At 50.3% G+C, this 17859-nt stretch overlaps 5 protein-coding genes across 5 annotated transcripts; 3 read left to right on the forward strand and 2 right to left on the reverse strand.

Moving 5' to 3' along the window:
• Positions 1-723: 723 nt before the first annotated feature.
• Positions 724-1548, reverse strand: BO95DRAFT_441740 (uncharacterized protein). The gene has a single exon (XM_025586250.1). The coding sequence runs from the start codon at positions 1123-1125 to the stop codon at positions 796-798; it is 330 nt and encodes a 109-aa protein (XP_025443341.1). The 5' UTR covers positions 1126-1548; the 3' UTR covers positions 724-795.
• Positions 1549-1824: 276 nt separating this feature from the next.
• BO95DRAFT_513537 (uncharacterized protein) lies at positions 1825-3081 on the reverse strand (the record flags this gene model as incomplete). Its single annotated transcript, XM_025591610.1, has 1 exon — positions 1825-3081. The coding sequence occupies one exon, from the start codon at positions 3079-3081 to the stop codon at positions 1825-1827; it is 1257 nt and encodes a 418-aa protein (XP_025443342.1).
• Positions 3082-11135: 8054 nt separating this feature from the next.
• On the forward strand, positions 11136-12327 carry BO95DRAFT_462610 (putative HLH DNA binding domain protein; the record flags this gene model as incomplete). Its single annotated transcript, XM_025588928.1, has 2 exons — positions 11136-11167; positions 11229-12327. 2 exons carry the CDS (start codon positions 11136-11138, stop codon positions 12325-12327), a joined length of 1131 nt encoding a protein of 376 aa, XP_025443343.1.
• Positions 12328-13505: 1178 nt separating this feature from the next.
• BO95DRAFT_441742 (ANP1/MMN9/VAN1 family protein) lies at positions 13506-15632 on the forward strand. The gene is made up of 4 exons (XM_025586251.1): positions 13506-14015; positions 14115-14746; positions 14804-14851; positions 14906-15632. The coding sequence occupies exons 1-4, from the start codon at positions 13843-13845 to the stop codon at positions 15286-15288; spliced, it is 1236 nt and encodes a 411-aa protein (XP_025443344.1). The 5' UTR covers positions 13506-13842; the 3' UTR covers positions 15289-15632.
• Positions 15633-16201: 569 nt separating this feature from the next.
• On the forward strand, positions 16202-16916 carry BO95DRAFT_96259 (uncharacterized protein). The gene is made up of 4 exons (XM_025592352.1): positions 16202-16420; positions 16476-16531; positions 16596-16759; positions 16823-16916. Exons 1-4 carry the CDS (start codon positions 16344-16346, stop codon positions 16850-16852), a joined length of 327 nt encoding a protein of 108 aa, XP_025443345.1. The 5' UTR covers positions 16202-16343; the 3' UTR covers positions 16853-16916.
• Positions 16917-17859: the final 943 nt, after the last annotated feature.

Genomic DNA, 17859 nt, shown 5'->3' on the forward strand with positions numbered 1-17859 from the left:
GTTCCACTTGCAGAGAATTGTGCATTGCAGACGGAGTCATGGTCTGCTTAGTTCGTGGCAACTGAGATGTGTCAGATGCGCGGGCGAATGGGTGTCTGTGCTAGGAGTATTGGTTGCAGTGTGCTTCACTTTAACTTACTTTGTAAACCTGACTGACGCGGACTATTTAGTTCATATCTGTTTTTATGTTACAAGGTTCTTTCTTCTGGATGTTTGGTCTTTTTTTCCATGTCCATTGAGTGGCCCGGAATCAAGATCCGAACAATAGGCGCAATGGGAAAAGAAAGTGAACTGTAGTAGGTAACGTTACCGGTGGTCTGTGACAGTCAACATATACATCCACTGCGGCTGTGCCAAAACATGACATGTCATTTGTTTTTTTTTTCTCCCCTCTGGACGATACTACACCTACTACACCCACACAAAGATGTTTCAGGGGAGGAGCAATCTACAGTTTGATATCATTCTGGCAGGTTTAGCCGCTCTGTCGGGGCCGATACGATAGTCTTTCTCTCTTTTCCTTCGTTCTACGACAGCAGCAGTAGAAACCCATTTCACCCTAGGCCTTTTCGAGTGGGAGGGAAGAGGAAAGAAGAAAGTCTATTTCAATTCAATCAAACAACGTGCGTAGTGGCTGCTGTCCACTATTGAAGGCTCGTGAACTAATCTCGTACTGTAGATTGTAGATACAACCCCCCCTCCCCTCCCCAAAAACCAATCTAACCTGTTTGATGAAGAGGATCAGAGTCACGAAGAAGAACACCCCCAACGCCAAAATGACCCAAGGCTGCCCGCTTACCACCAAGCCCGGCACGTGTGGCAGCACTGATGGTTGCAAGTCCTGCTTTTGCCGTTCTCGACCACCTTCCTCTCACAGCGTCCTTCGGTGTTGGGACCACCACCGCAGACATGGCATTTCCACCTGCCGTTGTACATCCGGAAGGCGCAACTTTCCACTGCGCAGAAGCCATCCGAATCATAAAGAGTCTCATTGTAATCATACTTCACGAACTGTCCTTGCGCATTGACGTATGTGCCACGTCGCTGGATCTCCTCGGACCGCACGGGATGCTTGCCGCACCGTGCCGTGGGAGTGTCTGACCATGGGTCCCCGTTCTGGGCCATGGTGGATGGGGGCTGTCTTTTTTTAGGGAGGAAGGGGGGGGGTGAATGATGGACCCGTGAGTATGTAGGTCCGAAAAGCAGCCGAGGATCGAAGGGTGAGGAATTGGTGGAGTTATAGAGGATCGGCTATTCGAATCGGGAAAAGCGAATGGTAGGATGACATGACGGACGATGGACTCCAACAGAGATCAGACCCTTCTATAAAAACAACGCCGGCTGTGAAGAGGCTTCCGGAGCTTGTCTGACAAGAGGCTAGATCTTTCTTCTCCCCCCCCTAAACATCGATGACGCAGCGAGTGTGGCTGCTGGCTGGATTGATCGAAAGACTCATGCTTTACTTGATGTCGGCACTCTGCACGCGGGGGAGATAAACGGGTAGGGAGAGAAAACAAACTGGATTGGTGACCTTGTTGGGCACACTCATTAGACAGATACTATCCGACTCAGGTCAGTCATGGAACAGTACAGGTCAGCGGTCTCTAGCCGCCCGTCGTAGCACCGGCGATTAAAGAAAGAGCGGACGGAACAAACGGGAGCGAAGAATGGGAAATCGGTGTGCGCACCAGCCATGCGAGAAGCCAGGCAAACAGAAACACGTAGTCACATTCTGGAGAAACACAACCAAAGCTGATCAAAGCATTCACAAGGTACACCATTATAGGGCTTCAAGCCCCTGAACCATAGCCAGCCATCTATGCTTCAGTCCGGTGAACACAAGAATTCGCGGATCGCCTTCAACCCCACAAGATCACCTGCTACTGTTCCCGTTAGCTCTAGGGGCACGTAGTCCTTCGTAAAACCTCCCTCTAGATCTATAATCCAAGCGTCCTGGTTGCTGTCAACCAGAACGTTGTCTGGCTTGACATCTCCCCAGGTCATCCCCCTCTGGTGTAGCGCCATGACAGTTTCATGAATCTGGTCAAACCACTTGTGGCGCACACCAAGATCCGTCGTCTGCATGTTGTCCCGAATATCCCACAGTGTGGTCTCGTGAGGGATGAACGATACCAGAATTCCCGGACACTGGCTCTCCAACCCTATGAAGCCAGCCAGCTTGGGTACGCGGAGGGAACACCCCTCCAATTCCCGAAGCATTGTGGCCTCGCGTGTAAGCCACTTCCGCCATTTCCCTCTCTTGTAGATGAGCGGCGCGCCGTTGATCTCAACCTTGTATACCCAATTCGGTGCCATCGTCTCCAGAAATCTGGCTGCTGCGAGGTCGTAGCGGGGAAAGCCGGCTGGGATGTCTAGGTCCAGCCAGGGGGTGTTGTCATATCCCGGACCCTGACGAACCATCCAGGCGGGGAGATGGCCCGGCGGAGTGAGGTTGATGAGCGTGGGCAGTCCGTCCTTGGTGGTCACCAACTGCAAGTGGACTTCGGCGCGCAGGAGATGGCTCTCGAGGTCGTCGCCGGTCCAGTCCGCATATGCCTTGAAGAACGGCTGGCACAGTTCCGGCAGCAGGCGCCTCAGGAAGGAAAACGTGCTGCCGTCACTCTCCCGGAGCATTTGGTATCCCAGCGTGTTCGTGTTCGTCTGGTCGAACGGGGCCGGCGGTGGGTTGGTGCTGACCAGGACTCGGAAGGTCGTCCGTCCGACCAAATACTTGTGGTACAGCATGGTGTAAGCCAGCTCCGATTTGATCTCGGGTTTCGGGACTGGAATGAACATTCGTGGACGGCGGATGGCATAGCTCGAAGATTTCCAATGCCCGACACGAGTGAGCTCGGCCTCGATCTCCTCATTTGCATAGTCGGCACCATCCACCTTGGGAAGCTCAAGTATGACGAGTTCTCTCTCGTCCTCGGAGCTCTCGTGCTCTGAGCCCTCGTCATCGGAGCCCTCATCATCGGGGTGTTCATCGATTGAGCCCTCGTCATCGGGGTGGACATCGCTAGACTTCTCATGCTTGAAGGGCTCATCCGGGCTGACCGAACTATCGGATCTCACCACCATCTTGAAAGGAAAGCGAATCTCCTGAGACGGCTTGGAGAGAGAGAGAGAAAAAAAAAGCAAAGACAGATTAGAGTAAGCTAGGAGATTCAACCTCGTCAGGTTCAAGTTATTTCGATAGAGTGAAAACGACAACAGATTGCTAGAGCGTGAAAGTAGAACGGTATAGACATACTGACCCGTTGGGAATTTTATCTGGCAGTCTCACACCAAGAAGTCCGACTTGGCCATTGTGCAGACAGTTTTCTGATTGAAGCTGCTTGGTAGATGGGGGCGCAAAAGAAAAAAAAAGCCTCGTACTATTTCAGGAACAATCACAACAAAGCGATGCAAGCTTGTCTTTGTTTCGCATAAAAATCATCAAAGAGCAGCCCCCATTGAACCAGTAGTGGTTTGTTTCAGCAGAGGAGGGACTGGCCGACTTCCTTTGTTGCCATTTGAGCCAACTTTGACCAGAGCGGATAGCCGCATTATGTGTCGTCTGGCACGCAAAGAGCACGCAGCCATGGAATTTTTCAGCTTGGGGAATGAAAGCTGGAGTTCAAGGCTTCTAAGCTTCAGATCAACTCATTGACCCCCATTTTGGCTGGGACATTCGGATTTTCTTCTTCCAGCGAGACTGCGAATTAGATACAGACATAAGCCGCAGAGGGCTGCGCATCAACCCTCCGAAGGGCGCCATCGAACCCAAGACACCGGCACAGAACATCGAGAGTATACCCAAGCATCGGACAGCAGAAAATGCCCTAGCAAACGACGAGTCCCGAGACAGCACACCACAAGCAGGCAGCGCGGGATGCGGCCATGGATCTTGCCCTAGTGGAAGTCATTCGAGTTGTTGATTGATCGGTCATGCGAAGACGAGGGCAGTAGCATAGCTACAATCAAGAGCCGCTGGGTAAGAGGGAAAAAGTACTCCGTACTGTACACTGAACGGAGATCTCCATGCCATGTAGTCCGAGACTGAGTCCTCTTGTGTCACTCGCGTAGCCACCGTAACTACTACGCTCTGTACAGTGACAAACAGCCCCGAGAAGTCCCCTCCAGGCTACTACCGGACAAATGCCTGCCCGCCAGCTACTACTAGGTAGGGCAGGATGGGTCAATAGATTGGCTGGAGCTCGATTGGCTGGGAATTTTCGGAGGATACCTTAGATTGATAGGAACGGGGATTGGACACAAAGCACTCACCTTTTCTTCACATTCAATTAGAACTGACTACGGTACTCGATAGTTAGACTATGGAATATGGACTATGTACTACTGTACTACTGTACTACTGTACTTTGCGCCGAAAGTCCCACCGCACGGTACCGTAGACGCCATGCCATTCTCTAAATCTGGTATGTGAACGCGAATCCGTCGGCAATGGTCTCAACTTTAAATACGGAGTCGCGAGGGGAAAGGGAAAATGAAAAAAATTATAAAAGTTAATATATAAAAAAGAGAAAGAGGATGTTTCGAATTCTGCGGCCCGCTGCCTATGTGGGGATTCACAGTTCTGATAGACTTTCTTTGTCTTGCATCCCCTAGATTTGAGACGAAGCAAAGTAGAGCGAAGAGAAAAAAAAAGGATAGGGAGGGTCGAGGATCCGTGCGAGCCTCGACTTGAGAGGTTGAGTACAATTGTAATTAATCAACCAATGTAAGTACAGTACAGTAGGTTTGATTCGGGGCTCGCCCGACCTCGGGCTTCGATCAGGTGGGAGGCTCTTTCCTGTGTCTGCAAATTCGAGGATCACCTACGATTTTACTCTATTTAAGATTCTTTTCTGCCTGCTGAACGGATTGACACGGGGTCGGTGGTAATAATAGAAAGGCTATTTGGGATGGGTCAAGGGTGGATCCCGTGAGATGGAGTGCTGATGATTGTCGTTCTTGTGTCTGGTTACAGAATCCTCGGGCCACATATGATAGATAGACGGTGACCCTGTATGGAGAACTGACGGCTGATGATGCCTTGCATCATCAATGTCAATTGCGTATGCCTGAAGCTTCTTAGTCTGTCAGAGACTGTAGGGAGAGCAACACTTAGCCAGCCCTCATCGCTGGTCGGTCCTCTCGCCTCCCTCCCCCGGTAGGGCCTGGAACGCGACGCCAGAGTGGCAAGGATTCATCCAGGTTGTACTGAAAGGCCACTTCGCACTGGGCCCAAAGCAAAGTGCAATAATTAAGGCAAGGTGGTTAACCGTTGCCGACAGGGGGGGGGGGGAAGGATGTTCAGAGACGGATTCGGACAGTCCGGCAGGAAGATGGGGGATGCTGCATTGCCATGGGCCGGTCATTCGAGGGTTTCTATCGAGACAGTTCTACCGAGATCCGATGGAAACCATAGAATCACTGAAGAATAACTACTTACTCCCTTCCTTTGTGAACCTGAAACATGGCACGAGTCGTCGTAGCCTTGCCGGCGGCGACATCACCCGACCTTTTGTCTCGCCTTTCATCGGATATCTGATCGCGATGACCCGTTCGGGGAATGGGACCTCACCTGCGAAGGGGATTAATGTGAGTTGAGACTTCGTGCCAGCCCGGCTAGACCATCCAGCCAGCCAGCCAGCCAGCTCATCTCAGCCCCATGAGCTGGAGACTGAAGGTGGAAGAGGGAAGTGGCGAACTGCACTCAAAAAAATCTGATACATGAGGTGATCTTGCATAGTGGCACGCCGGGACAACCCTGGTCATTACCCGCACCATGACGGACGTGGCTCATGTGTGGATGGGGATTAAAGTTATATGTGTATGTTCGACCATGAGACTAGGTACTTAGGCATGTAAGTATATTGAGGGTTGCGAACGTACGTACTACTGTAGAAGCCACCGGGGTGGCGTGGGGCCCAAACGGGTCCGTTGAGGGGAAAGCCGGTAGAGCCAGGGATGGTACCGTAGGCAAGTCGACAGGTAGACTAGACTAGAGTGGATTTCCGGGTTCGGACAACGCATTGATGGTAGAAGAGGGGAGGAGGGAGGGGGGTCTCAGCGGGGAGGAGAGGAGAGGGAGAAGTGGTGCTTTTGGTTTTGTGATACATCACGCCCAGACTAGCTGATATGATTAGTGGTGGCTGGTGTGTTTTGATTTTTTGCCCCCTCCAGGAGAACCGTTATCTTAGGGCAGACTGCCCGATAAGTTACTACATAGGTAGACAACACTCAGATGATGGCAATTGGTAAGTCCCTTGGGCTGAACTTTACGCTTGTAGCCTTTGTGACCAGTATCAAGCCAATTTCTTGGGAGTTCAATTTGACGAAAGAAGTAATTAGTCAATTAGGTTAGGTCAGTTTAGTAAATTAGTTGGTTATGAATTATGAGTAACATACTTAATTCACTAACTAGTTAGTTAGTCTACGCAGTTGAACTCAGGCTGGCGTCTGTTTGAGGACCCGCTAAAAAGAAAAGGAAATGCTGTGTAGCGCAAATCCGCAGTCAAATCGAACCTAAACCTTCTTCTCCCGCTCTCTCGTTCTCTCCCTTGGGCCCAGTGATAGGATCGGCTGCCACCCACGTTAATTCAGAGGACTATCATGTCACAGTGGCTGTCTTTCGTCTGACAGGCAAAGTCAAATGATGGTCTTCATTACTCAATAGAGGCAGCACTGTGTCCGTGTCCTGTGGTAGATCTCATCAAGGAGCCGCATTAAGGTTCAATTCAGCCCCTCTCCCCGGGATATCGTTTTGTCGTGATTCTTGGGTCTCGCTGCCGGGAATTCCTGGCAGGAGTCAATAGATTGGCGGTGATCGATGATTCGAGACCACGATATATCGGAGATTAAGCGAGAGTCTCGTCGACACAGACGGTAGGGAAGGGCTTGCTAGCACCACCACCACTACCACCACCACCACCACCGGCATCCTCCCCGGACAATATTCCTGGCTGAAGGTTCAACCATGGGGCCCGTGAGCGCCATCAACTATCCACGCCATGTATGGAAGTCTGCATGCAATCATTTGAACGGGAGGAAACTCTGTAGACCACAAATGAGTTCGTGCCTGGCATCCACAGCGTGCAAGGTATCTCTGATCAAACAGGGGCTAGGGTCTCTTGAGGATCGCGTTCAGTGTTTCAAGATCCCTTTCCGCAAGTGGATATATGTATTGCCAACTCATCATGTTATGGAGAATGCGTACTTTCTAGCCTCCACAGCGCTCGTTCAGTCGGTCCTCCGTGGGGAGAGGGGGCAAATTAATCTATTTCAGGCCCTAATAGTTGATACTTGGACTTTCAAGCGGTGGTAGCCGACGACGAGTGGCCAGCAAGCTGCTGGCCAGGTATCATGGAATAACGTTCAGCGTCATGAAAGTCATTTTGAAAGTCATAGAGGAAGCAAAGCTCTAGCTAGGCCCGCCGTAGGGAGGATAGCCTGTTTTGGCATAGTGCTGCTGCTCACTTCCCGGCCCTCTGGGGACGGACGGAGGGCGTATGACGGGACGGGAAGGGAAAAGACCATGTGGGAGTATTTGTTTGCTATGTCGTTGACAATATGAACACATTCAGTTATGGATGACCATCAATAGCCTTCTAGGTACGGAGTAGTAGCAAAGATGATGACGATGGAACGATAATAGTGACGAGTATAACGATCGTCTCCTCCTCAAGTCAGTCGCCTCAACAACGTGGGGCTACCATACCTAAGGAAAAGTTTAGGGCGCCGGAAGACCCATTAGTTATTTTCTTCACCTCAGGCGGTGCAAATCTCAGATCCGGGGACTCTCAAAATATGACAGATCTTACGTTCCAGTTTGAGGTCCATTTTACCCCCTGCCTACAATCATCTACAGTACTCCATAGTTGCAATACTGTAGGTATAGTGCTTATTGACATTCGCATGCTGGTTTCTGTTCTCCTTTTTTTTTTGAGGTTGGTAATGTTATGAAATCATTGCATTTACCGTATAGTGCTTCCTCTTGACAACAGAGTTGTCAATATCGCTGTTGAAGGCTCGTTATTGTTGTGGTTGTTGTTGTTGTTGTTGTTGCTGCTGCTCTGGGCTTAGTGCTCTGGACTGACTTGTGGAATAGATTCCAAAAATTCCCATCATATAACTTACAGTGTACATAGTAAACAAACAGTGGCGGGCGATTGAGTCCAGAAGCCACGCTTGACAGGCCGCCAATCACACCCTGACATCCTGGTCGCTGGGATCAGCCAGAGACCCAGTCGGATGGGCCCTTCCTCAGCTGTCGATGATCCAATTCTGTCCCGCGGGCTACATTACCTAGTCCAGTCTCCGTACTGCCTACTCCGTACTACACCATACATAGTACTGTACGTACTTAGTACAGCAGCTTGAGTTTGGACCCCCTTGAGTCGGGCCCATTCGGCCTTCCACATGAAAAACCAAACTCTCTGGCCCTGTCCACCTGCTGCATTTCCCAATTCGGTAGTACATGACTGTTCAAGGCGCTGGGCCTGGAGCTCGATCATGGCCATTGTTATTGTTGTTCTTCGTAAAAATATATTACTACTCCTAAGTACGACGACGACGACGACGACGGACTCTGAGCAATGCAAGGCACCGACAGCAGTGACAACACCCTTATCCTGACCATTAATCGATAATCAATGACTGTGATCCTTAGCCCTGCTATCTCCCCGGTTGGGAAGATAGACCAAGCAGAGGAATGACATCGTGGTGGGCGTCATCGCTTCGGGACTTCCCTGGCATGACGCTAAGTCCATGGCCTCCTCGCAGAACCCGTCTCACGTACTTTTGCATCTTACCTCGAGAGTCCTTGCTTCGTGCTATCAAGTACTGATCCCCTTCTGCCGAAGTGATGATCTGCTTTGGGGGACCCTCCACTCAGTTGCGCGTCGGATGTTTATGTATAGTACATACTGATTCCAGGGCTTTGGTCCCTTTATTGGTACTTTTGTACTCTCGATGCAATGATCTCATTGTCGTGAGCAATAATGAGACTGTGAGACTCCGGAGTCCTCGCATTCTCAGGGTCGCATCTCAGCACAGTACTACGCCTCTTCCTATACTGTATATAGTATCTGGAGTTCTCGAATGCGGTACATGCGATGAGGTATCAAGGAGACGATAAGCCATCCAGCCAAAAGTTCCGGATGTCTGATCCGATCTGCGTTTCGTCGTCGGTACCTTGGCTGAGTGTATCCCCCCTGCAATAATGGCTGATCTTTTCTTATAGGTATGGTCCTCAGAGAGACCTGTGCTTCCTACTGTACCCCGCAAAGGCTGTCTGCTCGAGCACCGACAGGATAGATAAGCGCAAGAGACTCGGTTCTTACCTCCATAACAGTCATTGGATAGCGCCTGCCTCCGTACAGACAATAAGAACGTTTCCCACCTGGACACTATCAGTTCACGGATGCACCGCTGTCTGGGTCAAGGCGTCGCTCTCAACACTTCCCGAATGGACCATGGCCATTGGCCCGAGCGAACTATTGATGGCTGCGATGCAAGGGGAGTCGATACCTTTTCGCCCCGTGTAGATCGAAAACCGCTGTAGTGGTGACAAATCAAGGGTCTTCGATCCTCATTCGACTCTCTTGGTCATCGGGATCATGGCACGTTGATTCGTCGATCCGGTGCTGCCTCGCGTCTGTGCCAATTTGTGATAGAGATATCTGCCCCCCAAGAGGACCCAGAGAACCCAGAGGACCCAGAGGACCCAGCTTAGGACCCGAATGATCCCAAAAAGTCATTAGCTCGAGCTGTCGAACTTTGCCGGAATCTTCTTGGTGCTTCCCCGCGTCTCCTCATGGAGAAGAGGACGATGAAGAAAGAGCAGGAGATCCCAAATGGGACCAAAATGGAGCCAGAAGGTCAGATAGGCTTCATTGTTCCTGGCCCGAAGGACGTCGGGGATAGTCTGGATGCACGAACTCAACCACCATGACAATGCCAACCAAGAATATACGCCGGGCCCATTGTGATGATCTAGTATACCGTGTAAGACCTGCACCAAACTGGGGAATATCTTGCATACTTGCGAGAGGTCAAAAGCAAACCTTTGCTTTAGGAAAAATCGAAGAGGAAAAATATACATGGTAGAAAAAAGAAAAGAAAACCTGGAAAGAAAGAGAAAAAAACGATGAAGAAAAAAGCAAAATGTGAAAAATAAAAGTAGGGAGAAAAAAAAAGGAATATTTCCCCAGAAGTAAAAATAACATCAAACAACGCCCGGGAAGGAAGCTGTATGTAATCGACTCATGGTAGCCCCGTTTCCTTCTTGAGGTAGTCGCAGATCGAGCTAATCCGTTTAACTCAGACTAGGGAAAGTGCAAGCCCTGTAATCACTGGTTATGGATGCTTGAGGGGGGCCCGGCCTGGCGGCGGTGGTGCCGGTACCAATGAAGTGCAGTACCACTCTGGGATGAAGTTGTTGATACATCCTTCCTCTCAACTACAGCTTGCAGTGCTAGTTATTCATCTTCACTTTCTACACATACACACATACACACTCACACGCACGCATAGAGAGAAAGATGGACCCTCTCATCTTGCCTATCCTTCGGATCTCCTTCTCTCCATCTGATGGAGTTCATTGCCAGCTCAACCGTACGTCTGAGCGCCACCACAATGGCGTCTTTCCGCGCTCGCTCTTTCTCCCCTCCCCACCTCCTTCATTGGATTCATCAATTTCCCCCTCCTGTTTCCTCGTTCACTTCCTGCAATATAAATCATGCAGCGGAAGCCTCCCGTATCCCTGGAAAGCACAGTGTTCCTCGATTATATCTCCCATACCTCGTGGTTTTCCATTGAATATCCTCAGTGTTTCTCAGCTTTCCATAGCAACCCTTCCCCTTGATCACAATATTGTTTTCTAGCATTACAATTCATTCGCCACTCCATCTTTAGTCACTGATCTATCCCCCTTGAAAGGCAGTCTCGAAACTATATATATGCCATCTGTGTTTGCCCCTCGTCGTTGAAATTACTCTCAGACATCCCGCGAAGGTGCAGACGTACCGTACATATCAGAGACATTCCCCAGTCCAGACGCATCAGCCTCAGACATACAGCGTTCCCAACTGCAAGAGACAAGACACCCTTCTTTGTCTCGCTCATCAGCACAGCAAATCTTTGACTGAATGTCTGACGACATCGTCCGACGCTCTCCATCGTGAGTCCCCTTCCTGTGTTCTTGCCTCCAAACGCAGAGCTGACAGCTCTCGGCTGCATAGCGACATGTGCACCATCTCCAGTGCCTCCAGTACCGCAGACATGAGCGACGACCGCCGTCTACCACCCCTACCACGGGTGGAGCCCTTGCCCCGGGGACCTTTCAACCCCTTCACTTCCAACATTTTTGCTCCTAGTCCGCCTACGTCACACGAAACTTTCCCTGTCAGATCCCCTTGGCCATCGGCGGAGCATATGGTGGCACCTCCATCCCCAGCGACCTCCGCTGATAGCTCTTGGCCGGAGCCTTTGCCTTCGCAGAAAGTTCTCGAGTGGCACCAGGAGCTCTCTCACAATGAAATCCTGAGTCTGATCATGCCTAAGCACATCAACCGCAAGCCACCACTGCAGCAACTGTGTGGCCGTAAGCGGAAGGGAAACATGATTTCGGCGGACTCGGACGAGCAGAGGGAGAAGCACAGAATTGCTGAGGGTAACCGCCGCAAGAACCTCAGCCAGCTGCACCGCGAACTCGACAGTCGCCTCCACGATTTCTTCCTTGAGCGAGCAGGTTGGAATCCATCCAAGAGTCTCCCTGAATCGAAAGAGCATATTGTGCAGGCCGCCATATTCCTCATCGACTTCATGCTTGTGATCATTATTCATCTGATCCACCAGGAAAATGAGCCGCCGCGTCACCTTTCGAAAAAGCTGCAGACCCAACTCCGTTGCATGCAGCTGCAGCAAACAGTGTCTCACCTACAGCAACAGAATCAGAGCCTTCAACAACAAGTCAAGACCCTGAAGCAAGAGAACCAGATGTTGGAGGAGCGCAATCAGACGCTTGAGTTTCAGCTGAAGACGTATGAGCACATGTTCCGCACCTCCAAGAGCGAGCACATGGCCCCTCAGCCGATGCCAAACCCAGCAGAGCCCAAGCCACGGAACATGCTCCCTGGCTTAAGGGTGTTCTGTGACGAGATTGCTGTCAATGGCCCTGAGTCTCGGTTGGAGCACATTCCCGCTGCAGCAACGCAGTCATTTGGCCACTCTTACCCGGGTAACACTCCCCCCGTCACCGGCCCCTCGTCACCGATGTTCACTCAGGCATCTTACTCGGTACCGGCATCACGACGCCCATCGCTCAACCCGTCGCCCTGATCGACTTGAGCGCGCTGCGCCAACGAACAGCTGCGAGCGCTGCACTCAGCAGTCAAATCTTGAATTGCAAATAGAGATTGGTACATACTGCAGTCGCAAATCCGTCATCACCCTTTTCAACTGTGTTTCTTTCTAGCATAGCGGGAGCGTTTTTCATCGACATACACTTGCAACATCAGAGCTTGCATATTGATTTATTTATTGCTTTGTCGAGTACGGGATCCACGTGACGGGGCCTTCGTTCTCTGTCTGATGTCAGCTGATTTCGAAACTGGTGGTGTACATCAAAAGAAAAGGTCGTTCGGGGAGTATGAGCATGGCATTTCTCATGGAGTTTGTACCAGTCCCTCCGTTGTTTATAGTGTCTATATCGAGAGAGGCTATACAGGGTATCATTTGTGGGCTTCATTTCTGGCGTGAAAAGGGATCTATCTGGGAACCATCTTGTGATTTACTGAGTTTAGAAGCATTTGTATACATACATCATCATTTTCGGTAATTCAGATCTCTTTTGCAATCTTCTTCCATGTTTTCGCTCATTAGTTTCGGATTTGTTTCAGAAGGCTTATGGGTAAAATCATTATGAGAGAGACCCCATGAGAGATGTATGTCTGACGGGTGTCACTCACGAAGTAGTATTATGAAATGAGCCAATGGCCGGCAGCAGAGGAGCAAAACTTCTTAGAAGCCCTGGACAAAGTAAGTAGTAACATTTTAGAGAGACCTAGTAGGCAGAGGTCACGGGTGGAATGGGTGTCTCCGAAGGAAAGTGGATTATTCATGGTTATGCTGATGAGTAAGATATCATTAGTCAGGTCCACGGTAACTTACCCTACCTAGTAGTTATTAAAAGTAACGGACCAATCCGGTAGCGGCCAACTGGACTCTCTGGCTGGAACCATCGGGCGGGTCGAATCTTCTAATCCCTCGCTGTCAAACTGGTCCGTCTTTCCTTTCGACGACCGTTCCCGAATTTCCTCCTGGGCTTGCGACGCTGGCATTGAATTGTCGAGGATTAGCAGGGCTTTTGTTTTTGTTCCAATCTTCTGTCCGGCTCACGCCTACGTTCGTTTCAAGTCCAATTACCCATTGCTCGGTTTCGGTTCCGCGCTCTACCGCAGCCAGCCCTTGAGTTGAGTTCCCTTACTACCCTTTTCCTTCCCCGGGCGATCGCAGGTCCCCCCCCCCCCCCTTCTCCGTATCGCATCTTCAACTCTGACCTGTCCACGTCAACCCATCGGGCTTGTACCTGGCTTGGAAGTTGATTTACGATCGGGGCTCACGTCAAGTTTCCTCTTCCTCGTCGCGGGAATAGTCTCTTTCTTCACTTCGTTCGCCTGTCATCTCGTCGATCGGAGAGCGATTCAACGGTCTCCTTGGATTTGTGTCTCAGCGACAGGTAAATCACGAGAAATCGTCGCCTGTTGTGAGCATCGGCGATTTCTGATAAGTGAAGCGAGGCAAATTACGGGTTGGCTCGCGTTCAACTTCAGCGACCTTTTCTCCTTTACAAACATGCTGCTCCCCAAGGGTGGTGTAACGTGGAAGTCGGCCAAAGCCAGGCTGCCTCCATGGCGCGCTGTCCTGTTCATGGTCACGAGAACTAGATTCCTAGTATCACTGGCCGTGACTGGCTTGATGGTCCTTCTATGGCGTGGTATCAGCAGGTCGGCTTCAGAAATGCAAAGGTGAGTCCCCTCTTTCATCGATCGCGCAGGTCGCCATACAATGACTCCCTATCGTGAGTTCAAGATACGGAAAGAGTTAACACCGACGACTGCATGCAGTTTCTATTGCTACGGCCCTCCGAAATCGCCAATGGATATGTCCATCAATGAAATGGTTGAATGGAACGCACATCTTCAGACCCCTGTGGTCTTTAATCACCACGATGCCTACGAAGTAAACTCATCGAATATCAAGCACGTCGACCTCAATCCCATCAAGTCGACCCAACAGGCCGTCGCGAACGCTGAGCGAGTACTTATCCTGACGCCACTAAGAGATGCCTCGGCTCATCTGATCAACTACTTCGACCTTCTCTACAAGTTGACGTACCCCCACGATCTCATCGATCTGGCATTCCTCGTTGGCGATAGCAAAGATGACACCATGGCTGTCCTTACCGCAGAGTTGGCTCGTATTCAGTCTCAGACCGATGAGAAAATCGCTTTCCGCAGTGCTACAATTGTGGAGAAGGATTTCCATAGCGATTTCCAGATGAATGTCGAAGACAGGCATTCATTTGCCGCTCAGGGACCGCGCCGCAAGGCTATCGGCAGAGCTCGGAACTACCTACTTTACTCTGCTCTCAAGCCTGACCACTCATGGGTCTATTGGCGAGATGTCGACATTTCTGACAGCCCACCCAGTATCATTGAGGACTTCGTCGCTCACGACAGAGACATTCTCGTGCCCAGTATGTTATTACCTTCAGACATGTACCCTAGGAGCTTCATACTAATCATCATCGCAGACATCTGGTTCCACCGCTACAGGGATGGCCGCGATATTGAGGGTCGCTGTATGCACCATGCCAACAAATCAACCTATTGACACTGTTTGCTGACTCTTGCAGTTGACTACAACTCGTGGATCGAATCCGACAAGGGTCGTCGTCTTCGCGAGACTCTCGATCCGGATACTGTTTTGGCCGAAGGTTACAAGGAGTATGATACTGGCCGACAATACCTCGTTGGCATGGGTGACTGGAGGAACAACAAGGATGAGGAAGTCGAGCTGGACGGCATTGGCGGAGTCAACATCCTCGTCAAGGCTGACGTTCATCGGTCTGGTATCAACTTCCCTGCTTACGCCTTCGAGAACCAGGCCGAAACCGAAGGATTCGCCCGCATGGCAAAGCGTGCTGGGTACGGCGTCTATGGACTACCCAACTATGTCGTCTGGCATATCGATACCGAAGAGAAGGGTGGTAACCTTGGGGGCCGCAAAGCCTATTAGCTGCATTTACGGGTTGATCCTATCTTTCATGCAGTTTGAGTGAAGCGACCATCTTCATTCCTTGTTACCAAAACTCGAAATACCCTTTTTTTTCCCCTGTGTACATCTGAGCCGTTATGATGGTCATCTATGTGGAGGCTCACCTATTACGTATTTTTTATTCCAATCTTTGTGTTCTTTTCTTTTTTACCTTCTCTTTGCATCTGTTCTATTTGCCTGAATGCATGCTACGGACACTGAGACGGATATCTCGCAACCCCGGTAATTTTTCTTTCTTTGTCTTTTTCTTTTTTTTTTGTGTGTGTGTGCTCGTGTGTGTGTGGGTGTGAGTTTGCGATCCAGGGTTATGTCTGGCTTTGTTGGCGCTACAGGGACAGTGTTTAGGTATATTGGAGAACACCCATAGAGCGCCGGTTGACTGAGCTCTGATTATGGCTTGCTATGTTCTTTCCTGCGGGTAAGATACCAATGACGAGCATCTGCTCGCCCAGCGGCTGGCGCTCTATGCGCACCAGGCATCTTTGATTGTGTATGCCGATGCGCATTACACTCTACGCTCTGTCTCGATTACTGGATCAGAGCGGCAGTGTCATCAAGTAAGAGGCGCACAGAGGAACAAGGCTAGGCACTGTCTCTGATCTCCATGTCCATGTACATATGTCGTACAGGGTAGAGTAGTTCGAGCAATAATAATCTGCTATGATGGTATCATTGACAAGCATGAGCCCCGCTTCCAAGGTGATCACTGCGTCAAGACAGCTGTGAGACATGGGGGAGAGGGGGTTGAGAGGGGGCTAGACTAAATCCCAGTGACACCAAAACCGGATAAGTCTTGCGCCCTCAGCTCCGTCTCCCCCGCCCACCACCCACTTAACTCAGCCTCCCCGCCCTCCGCTTTCGCTTTCTCCTCGGCCAACGCCATCTATTTCTTCTACTTCTAACTGTAGTTGCTCTATTGAGTTTGGCGCTGCTACTCCTTTGGCTCTTCGTTTCTCTACTGTCACTACTACTGCTGCTGCTGCTGCTACACTATCTTAACTCAACTGTCCACCAAAATGTCTGCCAAGAACGAGTTCCTTTGCATCCTCCCGGACAAGCCCGACGCATTGGCCAGAAGATTGGAAGTGCGCGCGTAAGATTGACTCCTTCAACCGTTTGCCGCTGGCGCAGAGCTGAAAATGAATCAGACAACATCTTGCAAATGTCACCCCTCTTGTTGAGTCCGGAAAGGTTGTCCTGGGCGGTATGTCCCAAGCAAATCATCCTCCCAAACAACAACATCGGCTAAATCAATGGAATGCGGATAGGAGCCATGCTCGACCAGCACCCGAAACCAGACGACTCCGTCTCCTTCAAGGGAAGTGTTATGATATACGTCGCAGAGAGCAAGGAGGAGGTCGAGGAGTTGGTGAAGAATGATATTTACACCAAGTCTGATGTATGGGACCTAGAGAAGGCTCAAATCATTCCGGTACGGTCACCATCTACTTGTCTTTTCTTTGCGCACGTGCTGACATACTTCGCCATACTTCAGTTCAAGTCTGCTGCTCGCTTGGCTTTGTAGATCTTTCTCCCATAGTTGACGAATGCAATGACATCGTGGATCCCCGTGACAATATGTTGACTGGTTCCTTTTGACGGATTGTAGTATACCACGGAAACCCTTTGTGCATGACAGCTGATAAATTTTTAGGTTCGAATCGACATACTCGAATCGCGCTTCTCCACAACCCTCCCGTGGTAGTTAGGCCACCTTATTCTACGCTTCCCACGATCATTGCCAGGTTTTCCTCCGAGATGACTGCTAAGTGGCTTCCATCCCCAGGGCTCCTTGCACGCCTTGAATCCATTGCTATTGCTATGCATAGTCGAGGGGCTATCCGCATTTGCATGCATTAACCGCTACGCCTCTCTCTCCTCATTAGGAAGACACTGTACACGCGGCACTTGCTCTGTCGTGACAATTGTCACTGAATGCTGGTTTCCTGGATGTGACTTGTGCTCGAATGCTCTAGCTCTTGCTCAGCTGCGAGCTATCTAGTCGCCAAGACTGAACCGCATGGATGATGAAAAGGTCGATGAGGGTCTTCGTCGTGCCTTTCATCATTCGACGAAACATGCACAGTCGAGTCTTGGCACATATACTCCGATGCAATACTACCTTGGGTCACCGACTCGTCATTGCATGTACAATGATCGACGCTGTTGCTTTTGTATTGTGTCATCAGATCGAAGCCCACTGGAATTTGAGCTTGCTGAGGATTTTACACCTAGCATTTACTTTGGGGGTCCTGGGTCGGGTGATGCAAAGAAAGGATATTTGACGTAAGCAAAAAAGGAGGGATGAGTTCGAAGCTGTTATCTTGAATTAGTCAGGTGTAGTAAGACTGGTGGAACGGTGACGTTGTTATCACATTTTGAACCAAGTGAACCGTTACAAGGGTTAGTATAAAGTGCAGGGTCAACCGCCCTTGCGGATATCCATTACGGAATCTGATAATGTAGATCGCTTTGATATTGCATGAACCGGATCTGACACGACTCCGTGTGGTATGTACCGGTCTATGGATT

This window comes from Aspergillus brunneoviolaceus (genome assembly GCF_003184695.1).
Source record: "Aspergillus brunneoviolaceus CBS 621.78 unplaced genomic scaffold BO95scaffold_25, whole genome shotgun sequence".
Taxonomy (NCBI): domain Eukaryota; kingdom Fungi; phylum Ascomycota; class Eurotiomycetes; order Eurotiales; family Aspergillaceae; genus Aspergillus; species Aspergillus brunneoviolaceus.

Bases quoted from the DNA above. Each gene is read 5' to 3' on its own strand.
- BO95DRAFT_96259 (XM_025592352.1), top strand. From the start codon at position 16,344: ATGTCTGCCAAGAACGAGTTCCTTTGCATCCTCCCGGACAAGCCCGAC. The intron at 16,421-16,475 runs GTAAGATTGACT...AAAATGAATCAG, and splicing joins AGAAGATTGGAAGTGCGCGC to ACAACATCTTGCAAATGTCA. The intron at 16,760-16,822 runs GTACGGTCACCA...GCCATACTTCAG, and splicing joins AGAAGGCTCAAATCATTCCG to TTCAAGTCTGCTGCTCGCTT.
- BO95DRAFT_441742 (XM_025586251.1), top strand. From the start codon at position 13,843: ATGCTGCTCCCCAAGGGTGGTGTAACGTGGAAGTCGGCCAAAGCCAGG. The intron at 14,016-14,114 runs GTGAGTCCCCTC...GACTGCATGCAG, and splicing joins TCGGCTTCAGAAATGCAAAG to TTTCTATTGCTACGGCCCTC. The intron at 14,747-14,803 runs GTATGTTATTAC...TCATCATCGCAG, and splicing joins CAGAGACATTCTCGTGCCCA to ACATCTGGTTCCACCGCTAC.
- BO95DRAFT_441740 (XM_025586250.1), bottom strand. From the start codon at position 1,125: ATGGCCCAGAACGGGGACCCATGGTCAGACACTCCCACGGCACGGTGC.